Source organism: Salvelinus alpinus, chromosome 30, assembly GCF_045679555.1.
Source record: "Salvelinus alpinus chromosome 30, SLU_Salpinus.1, whole genome shotgun sequence".
Lineage (NCBI taxonomy): Eukaryota > Metazoa > Chordata > Actinopteri > Salmoniformes > Salmonidae > Salvelinus > Salvelinus alpinus.
Window position 1 is genome coordinate 27,818,390 of NC_092115.1, and position 19,432 is coordinate 27,837,821.

A 19,432-nucleotide genomic window follows, 5' to 3' on the forward strand; every position below is an offset into this window, starting at 1 on the left:
CTAGTGCCCAAAAGCTTGATTTACCACAGGAAGCACCATTGAGCACTTTCACCATTTTCAAGTAGTCAATTGGGTGGAACTTCCTATGGTTTGAGGAAGGATCACATGATTCCATCCGGGTCATCAGGAGGGATCAGCCAATTAATTATACTTGTGAGCAAACATTCCAACTGCAGGTGGCAGTAAATTGCCATCCGTGGCTTTATACCTGTTTAAACAGCACCCTGCAGGTGGCAGTATGGACCCTTTCAGTTTGTTTTCCAAATCATAGAAGTAGAAGAAGAAGAAAACGGACTACTTCAAAATGGAGAGCGCTGCCCATGCTCTCACAGACGCCTTAATAGAATAGATACAATGATGCGGTGTCTATCTAAGTTGATGGGTGCGATATATCAGTCACTGAGTTAAATTGACTTTTGCGAAGAACGTTATCAGAGCAGCCAGTCAAACAAGTGTCTATGCCTGACTGCATCACAACTGCGGATAACGTTCAAGAATCTCATTAGACACATAGTGGTTGACAAGAATAAAACATTCTAGTCCCCGTACTTGGAAGCTTCTCCAATACGCAAAAGAAAGGTAATTTTGTGTCATTCTCAACAGCGCGTGTTTTCCTGAAAGAATATTCAACAAGTGAACCAATAATGATTCCACCACCCAGTCCACGGGTCACCGACACAAGAAGCTGCACAATATGCCAGACCGAGACGAACCGAGGAGCCACTGCGCTTCTTCTGGACAACATCAAAACCCCAATCAGGACCGAGTCATTTAAGGAACTATACAACGTTATACCTGGCAAAGAACTAGGCAGGTGAGTTGAACATTGTAGGTAGTAGGTTAACCGGTTGGACCTTAAAAACATAGTAGGCCAACAAAAAAAAAGCTATTCTCTACCTGGGTGTATAAATGCTCATGTTCCAACGTGGGATACTTTGTAGATCATAGTGCTTGGTTGTCCTTTTCAATCAATGTTCAATGTGGTAACCTCAGGCACCATCCATTGGATGTATGAATATGTTTTCATTTATTTATCAAGGATGTGCATGTTGTTTTTAACATGCATTTGACATTGCACCAGATGGCAAACCAAATTCTCATCTGTAATCCCTGGTTTCAAAAGAAGACCGTCAGGATGGCAAATATATTTGTATTAAAGATACAGTAGATACCCAATGACCAGTCCCTTTCCCCAGCTGTGAGTGCAAGACTGGCAAGTGAGTCTAGCCTTTCACATACAAAACATAAAGAGAACTGAAGCAAGTTATAGTAAGTAGTGGCACAGGAGATTTGTCTATGCAAAAGTATGGACAAAAGCCTTTCATCTAACCTATTCCAAAACCATGGGCACTCATAGATAGGTGTACTGTTATGTATTTATCATTTGTTCATTGTTTTATCTGGATATCTGAGACAAGGTATAGTAGCACAATATTTGCCCATGTGTAGGGTTGCACGTTTTGGGGAATATTCAGAGGTGGAATCTTTCCATGGGAATTAATATTAATACCACTTTAAATATATATGTTTTTTGCATTGGATATATTTATCATATCATATGGAGACAGATATATAAACATTTCACATTATCATAAGTATACATAATTGCAAATGATTAAATCCTTACAATAGAAATAAAAAAACTAGTTACGAATTGAACTTTTAATTAAATGAGTTGACTCTTCACATGGGATGATTTCACTGAACAACAAAAGAAAGGGAATATTGAATGATCCCCAATGATCCATCGCATCTCCCAAAAACGTTTTTAACATACATCTGTAAAATGATAGTCTAGAAACTAAAGCTTTGGTTGTCTTCCTCTCAGGCTTCCATGTCTTCTCCCTGGACCTCCTCAATGTCCACATCTTGAACATCAGACTTTGAGGCCTCATCTTCGCTGTCACTTTCCAACCTTGTTGAGGATGGCTCATTGTCAGGCTCAAAAAGCCTAAAATTTGCCCGGATGGCCACCAATTTTTCAACCCTTGTATTGGTCGGCCTGTTGTGTGCTTTGGTGTGTGTGTTCCCAGACAAGGACCAGTTGCGCTCTGAGGCGGCTGATGTTGGTGGGATTTGGAGGATGATGGAGGCAACATTGGAAAGAGTCTCAGATCCACAAAGTCCCTTCCACCAGGTGGCCGATGAGATATGTTGGCACGACTGCCAATTTGCATCTCCATCCCAAAGCCCTTGCTTGGAAGTGTACTTTGCCAGACTGCCAAGAACCTTGCCCTCATCCAGGCCAAGGTGGTGAGACACAGTAGTGATGACACCATAGGCCTTGTTGATCTCTGCATCAGACAGGATGCTCTTGCCAGCATAGTTGGGGTCCCACATGTACGCTGCGGTGTGTATGGGCTTCAGGCAGAAATCTTCACGTTTTTTGATTTCAGAACTGCAGTTTCCTCTGCTTGGAGCAACATTGAAGTGGGCAGGGCAGTACTGATTTCTTCTCTTACATCTGCAAGAAGAGTCTGAACATCAGACATGATGGCATTGTCACCCTCAATCCGTGCAATGGCTACTGCGATAGGTTTCAGGAGTTTCAGGCTGCTTACCACTCTCCCAAAATACATCACCCAGGAGGATCCTCTTAATGGGGCTTTCCATATCGGCAGACTGTGATATGGCCATTTCTTGGAGAGACTCCTTCCCCTCCAGGAGACTGTCAAACATGATGACAACACCACCCCAATGGGTGTTGCTGGGCAGCTTCAACGTGGTGCTCTTATTCTTCTCACTTTGCTTGGTGAGGTAGATTGCTGCTATAACTTGATGAGCCTTCACATACCTAACCATTTCCTTGGCTCTCTTGTAGAGTGTATCCATTGTTTTCAGTGGCATGATGTCCTTGAGGAGCAAGTTCAATGCATGAGCAGCACAGCCAATGTGAGGGTAGGACTTCTTCCCTTTAGACCAAGCAGCCATCATGTTTGCAGCATTGTCTGTCACCAGTGCAAATACCTAATGTGGTCCAAGGTCATTGATGACTGCCTTTAGCACATTTGCAATGTAGAGACCAGTGTGTCTATTGTCCCTTGTGTCTGTGCTCTTGTAGAATACTGGTTGAGGGGGGAAGATGTAGTTAATTATTCCTTGCCCACGAACATTCGACCACCCATCAGAGATGATTGCAATACAGTCTGCTTTCTCAATGATTTGCTTGACCTTCACTTGAACTCTGTGGAACTCTGCATCCAGCAAATGAGTAGATAAAGCATGTCTGGTTGGAGGGGTGTATGCTGGGCGAAGAACATTCAGTAATCTCTTCCAATACACATTGCCTGTGAGCATCAGAGGTGAACCAGTTGCATACACAGCTCGAGCAAGACATTCATCAGCATTTCTCTGACTACGTTCCTCTATTGAGTAAAAAACAATGTCTGATTCCAGGAGGACCATGAGCTGTTGCTATTGATAAGATGTCTTTTCATCATAATTTTCACCTCGAATAGAAGTAGAGGGACTTATGTCAGAGGTTGTTTGTTTGTTGTGCGCGCTGAGGGAACTTTATGCACTTGGCCAGATGACTCTGCATCTTTGTTGCATTCTTCACATATGATTTTGCACATGTTCACAGCTTTTCCTTCTACATTAGTTGCAGTGAAATGTCTCCATACATCAGATAGTGCCCGTGGCATTTTCCTGTAAAGATTAGAAGAAAATAAATGGAAAAATTACACATACAATTCCATGTACAGATAAATAGTTAAGCAGTTTCATTAAACAACTACTTTGTAAGATTTTTTTTTAAATGAAACATGTATGGAAACGGGTGAATTAACACTCAGTTAGCAGGCTCAAGCAAGCTAAACCCCACATCGTAGCAAAAACTAACTAGAAGAAATTAACAAGTTAAATGATTTAAACACACTTTGCTGTAGGCTATATGTACTAGTTAACAAAAAATCATACATGTCATATATTCACCCCACCCAGTATTGTAATCAAAACTTACCAGAAAGCATGTAGTTCTTGGCTCAGACAGTGTAGTAGTGTGGGCTTAATAGCATCTCATTAGTGTAAGATCTTGAGAATCGGCTGTGATGGAAGAATGCACTGTGCATGCAGAGTGTTGCAATTCCATTGAATTGGGGATAGTTTAACCAAAATATGCCACAAAACCTAGAATTGCCTTGCGTATCCCACCAAAAAAGGTTCACTGTTAAAAGCTAACGTTTTTGATGAATTTAAGCAAAATTCCCCAAATTCCCAGGCTTAACTTCCCATGGATAATTTCCAGAAAATGTCTGACCCTTTGCAACCCTACCCATGTGTAACTTGTTCAGTTGTAAACTAGTTGGCCAAGTCCAATACTACTGTAAGTGAATTCCCTTATGTGCACTATGCAGAAAATTGGTCTGCCATTTCGTGGTTGCTAAAATTCTAATAGTATGCCTAATTTCAGTTTGTGACAAAACAAGTAAGTGTAGTGTGGAGAATCATTATATCATCTAAACCTTTGTGGCATCTTTTCCATAACCAAAAATATATTATTTTCAGCTACACACAAGCCAAAGTATGTGGACACCCATTCAAATTAGTGGATTTGGCTATTTCAGCCACACCCGTTGCTGACAGGTGTATACAATTGAGCACACAGCCATGCAATCTCCATAGCCAAACATTGGCAGTAGAATGGCCTTACTGAGTGACTTTAACGTGGCACCATCATAGGATGCCACCTTTCCAACAAATGTCTGCCCTGCTAAAGCTGCCCTGGTCAACTGTTAGTGATGTTATTGTGAAGTGGAAAGGTCTAGGAGTAACAACCGGCTCAGCCGCGAAGTGGTAGGCCAAACAAGCTCACAGAACGGGACCACCGAGTGCTGAAGCGTGTAAAAAAATCGTCTGTCCTCGGTTGCAACACTCACTACAGAGTTCCAAACTACCTCTGGAAGCAATGTCAGCACAATAACTGTTTGCCGGGAGCTTCATGAAATGGGTTTCCATGGCCAAGCAGCCACACACAAGCCAAAGATCACCATGCGCAATACTAAGCATTACAATGACATTCTAGACGATTCTGTGCTTCCAACTTTGTGGCAACAGATCACATACTTTTGGTCATGTAGTGTATTTGAAGGTGTACAAAAGTAAAAGACACAAACAAAACTTAAATGTGAAGCATAGAAATAGCACACATATAAATAGATCTACCACCACTTTGACTAATCTCTCTCATTGAACACAAGTCTATCTCACATTTCCCTGATAAACTGTCTGAGATGTAGGTAATGTAGTTGGAGCCAGACCTCCTGAGGCTGCATGGTTATTCCTTTTTTACCTGGATATGTTGGGCAAACACACGGGTGACTTTTATAATTAGAGCTCTTCTGTGATCATTTTGATCAAAGTTGTCTATTAGGTAATAGCTAGCAGCAATTTCATTTTCATAAATTACAAGTCAAACAGACATTATGACTAGGGCCAGGAGTTTGGGGTCACTCTTTGAGGCACTGCTTTTACTGGTATTTCCAGCTTGATCTGCTAGGTTTGCTGCAGTTAGAAAATCCTAGGAAATGTTATTAATTGACAAGTAGTCTCCAATTAACAGTGGTGGAAAAAGTACCCAATTGTCCTACTTGAGTAAAAGTAAATATATCTTAATAGAAAATGACTCAAGTGAAAGTCACCCAGTAAAATTCTACTTGAGTAAAAGTATTTGGTTTTGAATATACTTAAGTATCAAAAGTAAAAATGTGATTCCATTTCAAATTCCTTATATTAAGCAAACCAGACAGCAAAATTTTCTTGTTTTTTAAATGTACAGATAGCCAGGGGCACACCAATACTCAGACATATTTTACAAACGAAGCATTTGTGTTTAGTGAGTCTCCCAGATCAGAGGTAGTAGGGATGACCAGGGATGTTCTCTTGATAAGTGTGTGAATTGGACCATTTCTGTTCTGCTAAGCATTCAAAATGTAACAAGTACTTTTGGGTGTCAGGGGAAAATGTATGGAGTAAAAAGTACATTCTTTTCTTTAGGAATGTAGTGAAGTAAAAGTTGTCAAATATAAATAGTAAAGTGCAGATACCCCAAAAACGTACTTAAATAAATAATACTTTAAAGTACAACTTAAGTACTTTACACCACTGCCTATCAATCAATGTCTGGTTGTGCGCATGTGTTAGGTGGGGGGATTGCATAAGCTAGGGGATGTGTAGCTCTGCGAATCTTAATTGCACAAAGCCTATCCTTTGGCAGGGAATACTATTTGTAGATCATTGATTCTACACCTCACTGCTCAATCTGATCCTCTCCAACGGACTTGTAGCTAAAAATTGGTAAATAACTGCCCATAAAAGGGGAGAGTTCATGAAACCAACTATAGAAATATATTGTAGCGAATTCGGGGGATAGCCCCGACCGAGACTCGAACCCGTATACAGCGACTATCGAGCAAACAGTTTTGAGGGAGTGTGCAGTTGGCATGCTGACTGCAGGAATGTCCACAAGAGCTGTAGCCTGAGAATTTTATGTTAATTTCTCTACCATAAGCCGACTCCAACATTGTTTTTAGAGAATTTGGCAGTACGTCCAACCGGCCTCGCAACCGCAGACCACGTGTAACCACGCCAGCCCAGGATCTCCACATCTGACTTCTTTACCTGCGGGATCATCTGAGACCAGCCACCAGGACAGCTGATGAAACTGTGGGTTTGCACAACCGAAGAATTTCTGCACAAACTGTCTCAGGGAAGCTCATCTGTGTGCTCATCGCCCTCACCAGTCTCGTAACCGACTAAAGTGGGCAAACTTCAATGGCCACTGGCACGCTGGAGAACTGTGTTCTTCACGGATGAATCCCAGTTTCAACTGTACCGGGCAGATGGCAGACAGTGTGTATGGCATCGTGTGGGTGGTTTTCTGAACAAAGTGCCCCATGGTGGCAGTGTGGTTGTGGTATGGGCAGGCCTAAGCTACAGACAACGAACACAATTGCATTTTATCGATGGCAATTTGAATGCAAAGATACTGTGACGAGATCCTGAGGCCCATTGTTGTGTCTTGAAAGGAGTGGGTCCACAGTCCTCAATCAACAGCCTGATCAACTTTATGTGAAGGAGATGTCACACTACATGAGGCAAATGGTGGTCACACCAAATACTGACTGGTTTTCTGATCCATGACCATACCTTTTTTAAGGTATCCGTGACCAACATATGCCTATCTCTATTCTCTTTCATTTGAAATCCAAAGATTAAACAAAAATAAACATAACATGCCAACAATTTCAAAGATTTTACTGAGTTACAGTTCATTAGGCCCTAGTGTACAATGTTATTGATCCTCAGTTTGCTCCTATCACAGCCATTAAAATCTGCAACTGTTGTAAAGTCACCATTGTTCTCGTGGTGAAATCTCTGAGTAGTTTCCTCCTTCTCTGGCAACTGAGTTAAGGATGCCTCTCTCTTTGGGTGTATTGATACACCATCCAAAGTGTAATTGAATAACTTCACCCAATGTCAGCTTTTGTTTTTCTGTTTTTTCCAATATGCGAGGCATTGGAAAACCTCCCTGTGTTTGAAATGTACTGCTTGACTGAGGGACCTTACAATTATCTGTATGTGTGGGGTACCGAGATGAGGTGGTCATTCATAAATCATGTTAAACACTATTGCACACCAAGTGAGGTCATGAACCGTATTATGTGACTTGTTAAGGATATTTTTACTCAACTTATTTAGGCTTGCCATAACAAAGGGGTTGAATACTTATTGACTCAAGACATTCAGCTTTTTCATTTTTTATTAATTTGTGAAAATGTCTGAACTTAATTACAATTTGACATTAGGGGGTATTGTGTGTGTGTGTAGGCCAATGACCAACAATCTAATCCATTTTTAATTCCGGCTGTAACATATGTGAAAAGGTGTTAATACTTTCTGAAAGGCTGTGTGTGTAAGTGGAGGCTCCTCAGGGGAGGACCCTCAGTGACTTTCAGAAATGTTTTAATAGTGAAACATTAGTTACATTTATACTAAATATATTCACTTCACCAAATAATAAATTAAAACACATTTTTGCAATGGTCTACAGTAGCCTCAACAGCACTCTCTGGGATAACACCATGGTGTAGCCGGAGGACAACTAGTTTCTGTCCTCCTCTGGGTACATTGACTGACTTCAATACAAAACCTACGAGGCTCGTGGTTCTCACCACCTTCCATAGACTTACACAATAATTATGACAACTTCCGGAGGACGTCCTCCAACCTATCAGAGCTCTTGCAGCATGAACTGACGTTGTCCACTCAATCAAATGATTAGAGAATGAAGCTAGTACTGAAGCATATGCTACAGCTAGCTAACACTGCAGTGCATACAATGTGGTGAGTAGTTGACTCAGACAATAGTTGATCAGATTAATTTCTTCAAAAATGGAGATGAGAGAGCTGTGTGTGTGCCAAGGTAAGCTTTTATTAATTTATTGCCACTGGGTTTCCTAAAGCATTAGTTCTAGTAGCTATGTTGACTATGATGTAGGCTGTGTGTAGCGGTTACCAGTTATGATATGAAAGTTTTGCTTTAGACCGCTGATGTGTTGTGCACTGTAGCAAAGAGGAGAGCGATCAAAGGCTGCTATGAACTGTGTTTGAATGTGATCAGGTGTGTATTCATTCCGCAGATTCTGTTACAACATTTCTGAAATGGAATGAAACTGAGATAAACATACTTGAATTTGACCAATAGAAACTCTTGTTTGCAACTGTTGGACGAATGATTACACCCTAGATCATCTAGATGCAGGCAAGACTGTGCAAGGTGATATTGAATGTGTCAATGTCTGTCAACTTGATTACTCAAATGTTCTCTCTACCTGTGCACCTTTGTTGTAAGCTTTCATTCATAGGCTAGGTTGTACCAACCTCATGATGGGTATAGGAAAAATGTGTGTATCACGTAGTAGCCTAAACCTATCAATGTTACATTGAGCTGGGTGAATGTAATATGAATGACAGTCATCCAATATGCTGTCATAGAAATAAGGCCTTGCTCATATTAAACACAGCTGGTTTTGTGTGTCCTCACAGGAAAATCAAGTTTTTGACTGCACTGGAACTTTTGAGATTGGCAAAGCTATGCCTCCCCTGACTTTGGCAATCCCCCTCGCCAAACACACACGCACAACCAGATTAAATGGAGACACCTGTTCCCTACTAAAGACATGAATGGGTTTATCAGCAGCAGCCAGGGTTAACAACGTCAGCCTGGGTTAAAGACTAAAGACACTCCGCTTTGAATAACTGGATTGAGGGATTGAGGCATGCATGGCACTACTCTGAACCTGCTACCATATTATTATGTATTGAGGTTATAGTATTGGGCATGGTTGATAGCGACTTCCTTGTCTGATACAGTCCTTGACGTGTTATATTTAACTAGGCAAGTCGGTTAAGAACAAATTATTATTTACAATGACTGCCTACCCCAGCTAAACCCGGACAACGCTGGTTCAATTGTGCACCGAGATATTGGACTTCCAATCATGGCCGGTTGTGATACAGCCTTGAATCGAACCAGGGTCTGTTGTGATGCTTCTAGCACTTAGAACAGTGCGTTAGACCGCTGCGCCACTCGGAAGCCCTAATGTGTAGGTCTATGTTTGAAGGCATAGTTTGCTGAATCTCACTGCATGTGAGGGTAGAGGTAGTCAATGGAACATCAAGCCCAGAGCCAAAACATGACCGCTAGCCAGCCAATAATACTGTATGAGGTCATTGATTAACACAGCATGGCTCTCTGTCTGGGCACTGAAGTGGGTCATTTAAAATCAATGGTTGGTAAGCTTGAAGGTCATCTTTGTTTACTAATGATTTTAATGAAGATGGAAATGCAGGGAGAAGGCATATTCAGTGACCAAGACAACAATTGATGGCTGTTTCACCCTATTGCCCATTTCCCAATCATTTATTTTCACTCTACGGCTACCTGCATTCAGGTGTAAGGATTCTAGTAAAGGGAGGACAAAGCAGTGTGATGTAAATTACTATCTTGATTATCCAACAAGATACGTAATCACCATCAATAATCAATATCGTATCACTGTAGTTGGCTTTCTCAAACTTATTCATTACTATTTAGTCACACTGTAGTCCTGTTTTTTAATCCTTATATCGTAGGGGTAAGTTTGATCATCATTAAGGCCTGTACTTCAATATTTTTAACATGAAGTTCCCCATCTGTCTCCAGGGGAAAGTTTGCCATAGTGAAGAGGTGCATGGAGAAGAGCACAGGGACAGAGTATGCAGCCAAGTTCCTGAAGAAGAGAAGGAAGGGTCAGGACTGCAGAGTGGAGGTGCTCCATGAGATCGCTGTGCTGGAGCTCACCAACACTAGCCACAGAATGATCAACCTGCACCAAGTCTACGAGACCCTGACAGAGATGGTCCTGGTGCTCGAGTAGTAAGTATTACTACAAACAGCTGTTGTTTATGTGTGTACACCTACATGAACACCTATTCACTGTTAACGTTGTCTGTGTGCGCACCTGCCGGCATGACATCTTCAAGCTCACTAGCGACGTCAAGCTCTAGGTCCGATCTCCTCCAGCTTTACTCTGCTAAGAAGAGCAGCTTGCAGAAAGTCGTCACTCGCATTTCTAACGATGAATACCACAATCCCCACTGCAGGGAATCGGCGAGTCAGTTGGAAAAACTGTGCAGTGAGTTGGAAAGACCACCGGTCTCCCTCTGCCTGAGTAGTAGGGTAATCCAGCTAACACTAACCCCTGCTGTAGCGTCTGTCACGCTTCGCTGACTAAAGTAGAGCAGGCTAGAGGGATGTCAGAACCCTGCTGCTCCTTACTACCATTGGGACCAGCTGCTCATCTACTAACTTTGCACTAGAGTGACTAGTTTTTTATATTAGACTTATGACAACATTGTGTTGAAGGCATTCCAGACATTGAATAGTTTGATGGGTTATTGTTTTGTAACTTTAAAAAAAAAATCTCCATATTAACAGGGAACTTTGCCTTGAACTTCCCTATCGAATAGAAAGTGCACGTTCAATGATGCCGTATCTGTTCACTGGCCCATGGTGGCACTCCAATGACTAATTCATGACCAGTCAAATCAATGAATGCACAAATCTAAGGGGAGATATTTGAAATACTCATGAGAATTGAATACCATCAGACATGGAATTGTGGCTAAATAGGATAAATATCAGGATGAGTGTACTGTGAGTTGTTTTGGGGCTGCTGTATGTGTTTTCTGTGCTTCAGATGATTGTCAACTGAGTAGGTCAATGGCAGTACTCACTCTGAGATATTTATAGTTCTGACCAGATTACATTTTGTTTGTGTTGTATTCATGTTTTAATCTTCTCTTTTGAAGGTGCCCAGTGAGTGAAAGCTTGGCTCTCTGCCCTATTGAGTGGTCTGTCAGTATGAGAAAAACAGAAATGCTCTGAGAAAGGGTAATTGTGAGTTGAGATCTCATACTATTTGGCTTGGTCAGAGACTTCTACATTACAATAAATAATGGGGCATTTTCCACTTTGGTAGGAAATGGAGCGGAACTGCTGTTTTTGTTTGGTATTGATAATTATCTATGATCTGAATGGGGCTAGAGGTGTCATTTGCAAATGACACTTGGTTGTTTTTGTAGATATTCTGGGGGCATAGCAGTCAGATAAATGAGGAAGTGGGCAGGTTGGGATAGCGGAGCTCTATTCAGGCACCAAGGGGCTGCAGAGGGAGGGAGCGACCCAGAGCGGAGTGGGATCTCTTTAGTTCTGTCAGATGACACATGAGGAGCTGGAGGGTGGCTGCTGTGCAATAGGGAATTAATCACCTTGGCTGCCTGGACCAGAGGAAAAACACACACCTCTCTGCGAACACGCATCAACCGCAGTACACAGTCACGCTTGTGTGCATGCACTGACCTCTATACGCCTACATACGCGTGTACACACACACACACACACACACACACACACACACACACACACACACACACACACACACACCTACCTCACTACTCATACGCCACCCTCAATTTTAATTCCGTTGAGGCTCTTTTTCTGTCCTTGGAACTAGTAAACAAATGAGAAATTCAACCGCTTTGAACTGGGATACCAGAGTGAAAATCCGGTCACTGGCTGAGCTCTGTTTGTCTCACTGGAGTTGGAGACCAAATACTGGTCATCCTCTCACATGGCATATTGTCTATAAACCGGGGCAAAGAGGACAACTAAGGACACTGTTTTGTCTAAATTTGAAATTTGTTCCTCATTAATTTCGGAAACACTGTTTTGAGTGTTTTATTTTACTTAGACCATATTGTTGAATGAACTCTATTCTTCAGTTTGAATTATGGATCGCCGAATAGGTGTTGATTATGTAGAGAGACTGTTAGTATCCTGTTCGTCCTTTCCACTAGTGTCCTCAGGGACATTTTCCATCATTCCAATAAACCACTCTCACTCGGCTGTGTGTCTGTGTCCATAGTGTGGCGGGAGGGGAGATCTTTAACCATTGTGTTGCCGAGAGAGACGAGGCCTTCACCCAGGAGGAGGTAAAATGGTTAATGAGACAGATCCTGGAGGGTGTGGCCTTCCTACACAGGAACAACATTGTTCACCTGGACCTCAAGGTGCATAGTATGAGGCTGTATTTGTGACATCTGACTGATTTTTGTCCTCCATTTAGCATTATGTTTAAACATTTTGGAAAGAAAGGTCAGATTAAACGGTTTTCCATAACATCATGACAGAATGAACAGAGGAAACGCTGAACGATTCAATGGTCCTCATCCACTGTACCATTGAATGGTCTTGTCCCTCTCAGCCTCAGAATATCCTGCTGACCAGTGCCTGTCCTCTGGGGGATATAAAGATAGTGGACTTTGGCCTTTCCAGAAGGCTGTGTCAGAACCAGGAGTTCAGGGAGATCATGGGCACACCAGAGTATGTCGGTGAGTGAAAACCCCTTTTGATTGTATTTTTATTGAACTTACAAATACATTGACTCAAAAACAACTTGGATGATCACACGTCTTACTTAAGCAAAAATATTCACTGTTTATCTTGTTTGCAGCCCCAGAGATTCTAAATTATGAACCAATCAGCACAGCAACTGACATGTGGTAAGATGAGTAAAATCTCAACCTATATGTTTGTGACTTAGCGATGACGGAGGTTCCATTTCTTTCAGTGGCAACAGATAATTTAGTATGCTATGTCTTGCGAACCAAGGAGCATAGGGGTGTTGGCCTACATGATGTTGACGGGGACTTCACCATTTCTTGGAGAAGACAAGCAGGAGACTTTCCTCAACATCTCCCAGATCAACATTGACTACACAGAGAATGAACTCCAGGACCTCTCAGCCATCCACTTCATCCAGTCACTCCTCATCAAAGAGCCCAAGTGAGATTTCATCCCAAACCAATATTGTTATTATTCACAAATTATTCGTTTTAGCGATTTTGGTAGTTCCTAGGTAGATGTTCCACCTCAATTGAAGACCTTGTTAAAAGCATAACAGTGAATTTCATACTCTTGATTTTATTGAAAATGTAACAGAAAACAACGTGGGATACTGATCCATCCCTCTCTATCCTGTATAAAGGTCTCGTGCCACTGCTGAAGAGTGCCTGAGGCATCATTGGCTCCAGGAGCAAGCCCAGAAGAAGACGGAAGAGAATATCACCAGTGAGATCTGCCAACAGGAACACGCCAAGCCTGCCCCCCCTTCCTCATATTCCTCATCATCCTCAGAGGAGGAAGGTCCTGTGGTAGAGGAGCTGATGGTAGTAGCAGCCTACACCATAGGTCCGTGCCGGCCAACGGTGCCAAACCCAGAGACTCTGTTTCCGGATGCGAAGGCCGTCTCCAAGCGGTTCACGTTCGAGGAGCCACTCTGCTCCCTACAGAAGACCATCTTCTGATAGAAGGGTAGGCCTATAAGCACTAACCAACTGTTAATGGGATCTTTACTGATTGATTGTAAATTGTTTACCACACACCACACCGTCTCCACTCACAAGCCAAACTTTGTCTCTGTCTGCATCACATTTTTATTAATTTTAATACAATTGTAATGAACTACTGATGTTTTGTTTGGTGCCATTCGGTCAATGTCGTTCATGTTCTGCTTGTTTACCATTCTTTTCCTAATATTCATGCAGTATGTTCAGCTTTCATGAGTACAATTGTTCATCATTTAATCTATATCACTGATTATTTCCATGTCTTACATATTTCATTTTCACTGTGAATAAATAGTAATGTCCTAATTAATCAATCATACATCATAGTGCAATAGAACACTACGGGAGACATTTTCTGGTCGCACAGATTCTGTATAGTACAACTGGAACCATTGACTAAATTATTATTATTTTTTTTCAAAGTGCCGGCTATAAAGATATGATGGCTTTGTACTAAGCAATTACATTGTTAATTTGCTCTTTACAGTACCTTCACTCTCCTAAGGCATGTACATTTTGCTCAGGACAGCACTGTTTATAATGAATATGCATGACATGTAATGCATAAATGGCACTTATTTCCTTGTACAATGTATGTAAATGTCTTAAGGATGTACAAAGCATCAATAAACATTGGTCAAAGCAATTATATTTCTGTGGTGATTTTAAACCAGGAGGCATCTTGTGTATGCCCTTTGTCAAAACAAGGTCCTGAAAGAATGCATGTCAAAGTGCTTTAAAAAAATATATGTTTAACTATGGCTACAAGTCTGCGACTGACATGAGACGGACGAGTGCAGCAGTTATACCTTCATCGCACTAGTTCTGGTGAGCAGATCAGGAAGACCAGTTTGGCTGTGTCAAGTCCTGTCTTATCTGACAGTGGTGTGGTCTGCGCTGACCCTCTACAGCACTGCCTGTTAAATTCCGCCTAGCGCTGCCAGGGAGAAGACAAAGGTACTGTATGCATTAAATTGTATTGGGTCAAACGACCTTCATGTACTTTGAAGGTCAGTGTGGACTTTCATTCTATGTATCAATCAATTTCCTCTGTCTTTCTATAGAATAATATTGACGTATACCTGCCTAAGTGTTTGGGGTCTAACAGAGGATGTGTAGAGGTAGCCACTAGAATTTTGATCTGCAGCATGAATATCTATAGCAAACAGTGATGGATAACGGCGATGCTGCTAGTTGGCTCCCATGTAGGAGGAATGACCCCCAGAGAGCAGTAAAGTTCCACATAGTTGTGCCGGTCAGACAGGTGGATGTTGTGGACCTTCGGGGGTGGTGCTCCCAGAATGTCCATGGCTGTCTGGTTGGCTTCCAGCTGCTCCAGGATAAACGGTGGTAGTCTGACCTGGAGAAGATCTCTAGAAAATAAAACGAGTGCAGGCAGAAATACAATGTATGAGTATTGGGTTATTCCTTTGAAGTCTAAGGTGAGAACATCTTGTCTTGATTTAACACATTTATTATGATCCATGTTATGCCTCTTTCTAAGGTCATGATATGAAGATAAACATGACAAGACCTAAGTGATACTTAACTTGCAGAAGGTAATGCATCGTCCAGCAGCCAACACCAGTCAACAAGGTGGTGTAGATGGCCATCTGCTGGAGTTTGCTTGGTGAGACCCTAATGATTGTTGCTCAGAGTAGCACACTCTGTACCAGTGACAAGAAGACCCTGGGGAGTAGACTGTTCAATGACAGATAAACAATGTTAGAAAGATGTTCTAATCTATTTGAAATCTCAAATTGACAAATTTGCTTGGATTAGTTGCTTTCCATAAAAACTTTGTATTTTTGCCAAAAAAGGTCAGACCCCAATTCTTTGAACTGAATCATCCCACATTTCATCAGGACGTGTGCATCAAAAGGAGACCACATTCAGATAATTTGAATCAAGTCATGAAATAATTATTTATTTTGCTTCTGTTAATGTTTGTCATCTTTATCATATACTTTGTTAAAGGGATATTTCACACATTACATGTTGGTTTCCTGTAAGATGTTTATTGACAGCAATCTATGCTTTGGTTTTGTTTACCTATACACTGTTTTAAAACACAAACTTTTTTGTTTGGCACAAATCCAATGCAAGTCAATGGTGCCTATTAGCATTTCATGTACAAATCATTTATAGTTTCAAAATATTGAAATTGATTGCTGTCATACCTTGTCCATAGACTGCTTAGAAAACCAACATGTCACTTTAATTTGGATGAACTAGTTTCACTTTCTAGTTTTATTAGTCATATGTACAGGATACACATGGTATACATCGTCCAACTAAAGGCTTACCTGCAGGTTCCTTTTCAACAATAAGAAATAGTACAAAAATAATAATACGAACGTGAAGTCAATGGAAATAGAATAATACAGTATTTCTTTTGCATAAGTATAATACAGGAAGGCACAATTTATAGTACAATATTTACATGTGTATTGGGGATGGGGGGGCAAGTGTTTAAATTGAGCAGTATAATAAGTCTGGTAGCAGCAGTTATGATGTGTGCTAAGGTGCGGAGGTGGTCAGTCCAGTTCAAGTGTTCAGCAGTTGGATGGCTGTAGATCAGGGATGGAGTCTCAATTTACTGTTGCGAGTTAGAATAGTAGAATACACAAGGTGAAATTTGGTTGTGCATCAGCAGTTTCTCTTATGTACAGTGGCAAGAAAAAGTATGTGAACCCTTTGGAATTACCTGGATTTCTTCACAAATTGGTCCTCAAATGTTATCTGATCTTCATCTAAGTCACAACAATAGACAAACCGTGTGCTTCAACTAATAACACACAAATTGTCTATATTGAATACATAATTTAAACATTCACAGTGTAGGTTGGAAAAAGTATGTGAACCCCTAGCTAATGACTTCTCCAAAAGCTAATTGGAGTCAACTTACCTAGAGCTCAATCAATGAGACGAAATTGGAGATGTTGGTTAGAGCTGCCTTGCCTCACAAAATTTTAGTTTGCTATTCACAAGAAGCATTGCCTGAGATGAACCATGCCTCGAACAAAAGAGATCTCAGAAGACCTAAGATTAAGAATTGTTGACTGAAAACGGTTACAAAAGTTTATCTAAAAGCCTTGTTGTTCATCAGTCCGCGGTAAGACAAATTGTCTATAAATGAAGGAAAAGTTCAGCACTCTTGCTACTCTCCCTAGGAGTGGCCGTCCTGCAAAGATGACTGCAAGAGCACAGCGCAGAATGCTCAAAGAGGTTAAGAAGAATCCTAGAGTGTCAGCTGAAGACTTACAGAAATCTCTGGAACATGCTAACATCTCTGTTGACGAGCCTACAATACGTAAAACACTAAACAAGAATGGTGTTCATGGGAGGATACCACGGAAGAAGAAGCCACTGCTGTCCAAAAAAAACATTGCTGCACGTCTGAAGTTTGCAAAAGTGCACCTGGATGTTCCACAGCGCTACTGGCAAAATATTCTGTGGACAGATGAAACTACAGTTGTTTGGAAGGAACACACATCACTGTGTGGAGAAAAAAAGGCATAGCACACCAACATCAAAACCTCATCCCAACTGTAAAGTATGGTGGAGGGAGCATCATGGTTTGGGGCTGCTTTGCTGCCTCAGGGCCTGGACAGCTTGCTACTGTATCATCGACAGAAAAATGAATTCCCATGATTATCAAGACATTTTGCAGGAGAATGTAAGGCTATCTGTCTGCCAATTGAAGCTCAACTGAAGTTGGGTGATGCAACAGGACAACAACCCAAAACACAGAAGTAAATCAACAACAGAATGGCTTCAACAGAAGAAAATACGCCTTCTGGAATGGCCCAGATAGTCCTGATCTCAACCCGATTGAGATGCTGTGGCATGACCTCAATAGAGCAGTTCACACCAGACATCCCAAAAATATTGCTGAACTGAAACAGTTTTGTAAAGAGGAATGGTTCAAAATTCCACCTGACTGTCAGAAAAAGTTATTTGTTTAAGCAGACTGTGTGTCTATTGTTATGACCTAGATGAATATCAGATCAAATTTATGCAGAAATCCAGGTATTTACAAAGGGTTCACATACTTTTTCTTGTGTGTAGAATTGCAGGAAATTAGGGGGGCTGTGGGTACCAAGACTCGCAAGCAACTACGGCCCCTCATGATGAGCTGAGATTTTTTTTGGCCCCACCCTCATCAAAGTTGCCCATCCCTGCTGTAGATAGAAACTGTCTCTGAGCCTGTTGGACCTCATGCTCTGATCTTCCCGAAGGTTAGTGAGAGAACAGCTCGTGGCTGGAGTGTGTGGGGTCCTTGATGCATGCCTTCCAGGCTCTGTCGCAGCCGGCCATGACCGGGAGACACATGGGGCGGCGCACAATTGGCCCAGCGTTGTCCGGGTTAGGAGAGGGTTTGGCCGGCAGGCCAAAGAGTTCTTCGATACAAATACAGGTGTATCGAAGAGCCCTCACTGCTGCTCGATCATCCTATTTTTCCAACTTAATTGAGGAAAATACGAACAATCCTAAATGTATTTTTGATATGGTCGCAAAGCTAACTAAAAAGCAGCATTCCCCAAGAGAGGATGGCTTTCACTTCAGCAGTGATAAACTCATGAACTTCTTTGACGAAAAGATCATGATCATTAGAAAGCAAATTACAGACTCCTCTTTAAATCTGCGTATTTCTCCAAAGCTCAGTTGTCCTGAGTCTGCACAACACTGCCAGGACCTAGGATCAAGGGAGACACTCAGGTTTTTTAATACTATATCTCTTGACACATTGATGAAAATAGTCATGGCCTCTAAACCTTCAAGCTGCATACTGGACCCTATTCCAACTAAACTACTGAAAGAGCTGCTTCCTATGCTTGGCCCTCCTATGTTGAACATAATAAACGGCCCACTATCCACCGAATGTGGCAGTAATAAAGCCTCTCTTGAAAAAGCCAAACCTTGACCCAGAAAATATAAAAAACTATCGGCCTGTATCGAATATCGGCCTCTCAAAAAAAATGAAAAGGCTGTTGCGCATCAACTCACTGCCTTTCTGAAGACAAACAATGTATACGAAATGCTTCAGTCTGGGTTTAGACCCCATCATAGCACTGAGACTGCACTTGTGAAGGTGGTAAATTACCTTTTAATGGTGTCAGACCGAGGCTCTGCATCTGTCCTCGTGCTCCTACACCTTAGTGCTGCTTTTGATACCATCGATCACCACATTCTTTTGGAGAGATTGGAAACCCAAATTGGTCTACACAGACAAGTTCTGGCCTGGTTTAGATCTTATCTGTCCGAAAGATATCAGTTTGTCTGATAAATGTCGGTGTTCCTCAAGGCTTCGTTTTAGGACCGCTATTGTTTTCACTATATACACTGCAAAAAAAAAAAAGAGGGAACACTTAAACAACACAATGTAACTCCAAGTCAGGAAGCAACACTGATTGACAATAAATTTCACATGCTGTTGTGCAAATGGAATAGACAAAAGGTGGAAATTATAGGCAATTAG

General features: G+C 41.6%; 1 protein-coding gene across 3 annotated transcripts; it reads left to right on the forward strand.

The window, feature by feature from the left end:
* The first annotated feature begins 232 nt into the window (after nucleotides 1-232).
* Nucleotides 233-14,596, forward strand: LOC139559955 (serine/threonine-protein kinase 17A-like). Of its 3 annotated transcripts, none has more exons than XM_071376438.1 (7): nucleotides 233-814; nucleotides 10,205-10,417; nucleotides 12,468-12,612; nucleotides 12,807-12,933; nucleotides 13,056-13,104; nucleotides 13,217-13,387; nucleotides 13,590-14,596. In XM_071376438.1, the coding sequence occupies exons 1-7, from the start codon at nucleotides 645-647 to the stop codon at nucleotides 13,906-13,908; spliced, it is 1,194 nt and encodes a 397-aa protein (XP_071232539.1). In that variant the 5' UTR covers nucleotides 233-644; the 3' UTR covers nucleotides 13,909-14,596. The 3 variants fall into 3 exon arrangements, with proteins under 3 accessions (XP_071232539.1, XP_071232538.1, XP_071232541.1); XM_071376437.1 differs by having other exon boundaries at nucleotides 246-814; nucleotides 13,214-13,387; XM_071376440.1 differs by having other exon boundaries at nucleotides 250-814; nucleotides 12,468-12,534; nucleotides 13,214-13,387.
* Nucleotides 14,597-19,432: the final 4,836 nt, after the last annotated feature.

Coding starts and splice junctions, on each gene's coding strand:
- LOC139559955 (XM_071376437.1), top strand. CDS start 645: ATGATTCCACCACCCAGTCCACGGGTCACCGACACAAGAAGCTGCACA. Junction 815..10,204: donor CCTGGCAAAGAACTAGGCAG/GTGAGTTGAACA, acceptor ATCTGTCTCCAG/GGGAAAGTTTGCCATAGTGA. Junction 10,418..12,467: donor ATGGTCCTGGTGCTCGAGTA/GTAAGTATTACT, acceptor CTGTGTCCATAG/TGTGGCGGGAGGGGAGATCT.